Source organism: Galeopterus variegatus, unplaced genomic scaffold (genome assembly GCF_000696425.1).
Source record: "Galeopterus variegatus unplaced genomic scaffold, G_variegatus-3.0.2 Scaffold6337, whole genome shotgun sequence".
NCBI lineage: Eukaryota > Metazoa > Chordata > Mammalia > Dermoptera > Cynocephalidae > Galeopterus > Galeopterus variegatus.
The window spans coordinates 44359-45291 of NW_007732448.1; the positions used below are offsets into that span (position 1 = coordinate 44359).

General features: G+C 37.0%; 1 protein-coding gene across 1 annotated transcript in view; it reads right to left on the minus strand.

Moving 5' to 3' along the window:
• Positions 1 to 173: 173 nt before the first annotated feature.
• Positions 174 to 933, minus strand: part of ZNF568 (zinc finger protein 568) — a 79534-nt gene continuing 78774 nt past the window's right edge. The window contains exon 9 of the mRNA XM_008590727.1: positions 174 to 933. Within this exon, the coding sequence (XP_008588949.1) occupies positions 841 to 933 (93 nt within the window). The 3' untranslated portion in view covers positions 174 to 840.

Below are 933 nucleotides of genomic sequence, written 5' to 3' on the forward strand. Positions count from 1 at the left end.
CCAAGTCAAGGGTTAAGATCCCCTTACCAGTCATCTTTAAAAAAAAAAAAAAAAAGAAATGAGTTATAATGGTGAGGGCAAGTAAAACTAAACACTGGTAAATCCTTTCTCACTTTGATTCAGTTCAGGCTACTTTTATAGAATTAGATTGGAAATATTTAACAATATTTGAGTGGAATGTAAGAATCTGTTGAACTTTTAACACTAATGTAGCCTTCATTAGGTACAAATTATCAGATGAATAACATTTTAGCTAAAGCAAACTGGTATCTCACATATATGGCATTTTGCCAGCTAATGACCCTGACATTGATAAAGGTCCAAATGGTTAATTTCTTTAATACATTCACTGCCCTCTGAAGCTTCTCCCCATTATGAACTCCCTGAGGCTGACTTGGTTCTGAACCACTGAACAGGCCTTCCCCTGCTTTCCTTATGTTCATGGAGTTTTCCAATTTCTCATCAATTGAACTGTGATATCTAATTCCTTTTTTTATTTTGGTGGTTGGCCGGTACAGGGATCTGAACCCATGACCCTTGTTACAAGGCTGCACTCTAACCAACTGAGCTAACTGGCCAGCCCCTGATATCTAATAAATTCTGAAACACAAATAAACCTCTCCCAATTCCTAACATTTTAAAGGTTTCTCATCATAAGTGTCAAATCAATTCTGGCCCTTAAATAAAGGTCTTTCAGGCCTTATATCCAGTATGAATTCTGATATCCAGTAAGTTGTTAGCTTCAAATGCTTTCCCACATTCCTTATAACCACAGATTTTTTTTAAAAACCAGTATGAATTTTCTGATGTCAGCCCAATTTTGAGCCTTCCCACATTTCTTCATTCACTCCTGTGTCCTGTATGAATTCTTTGATGTTGAGTAAGGTGTGAGCCACGAATAAAGGCCTTCCCACATTGTTCACATTCATAGGG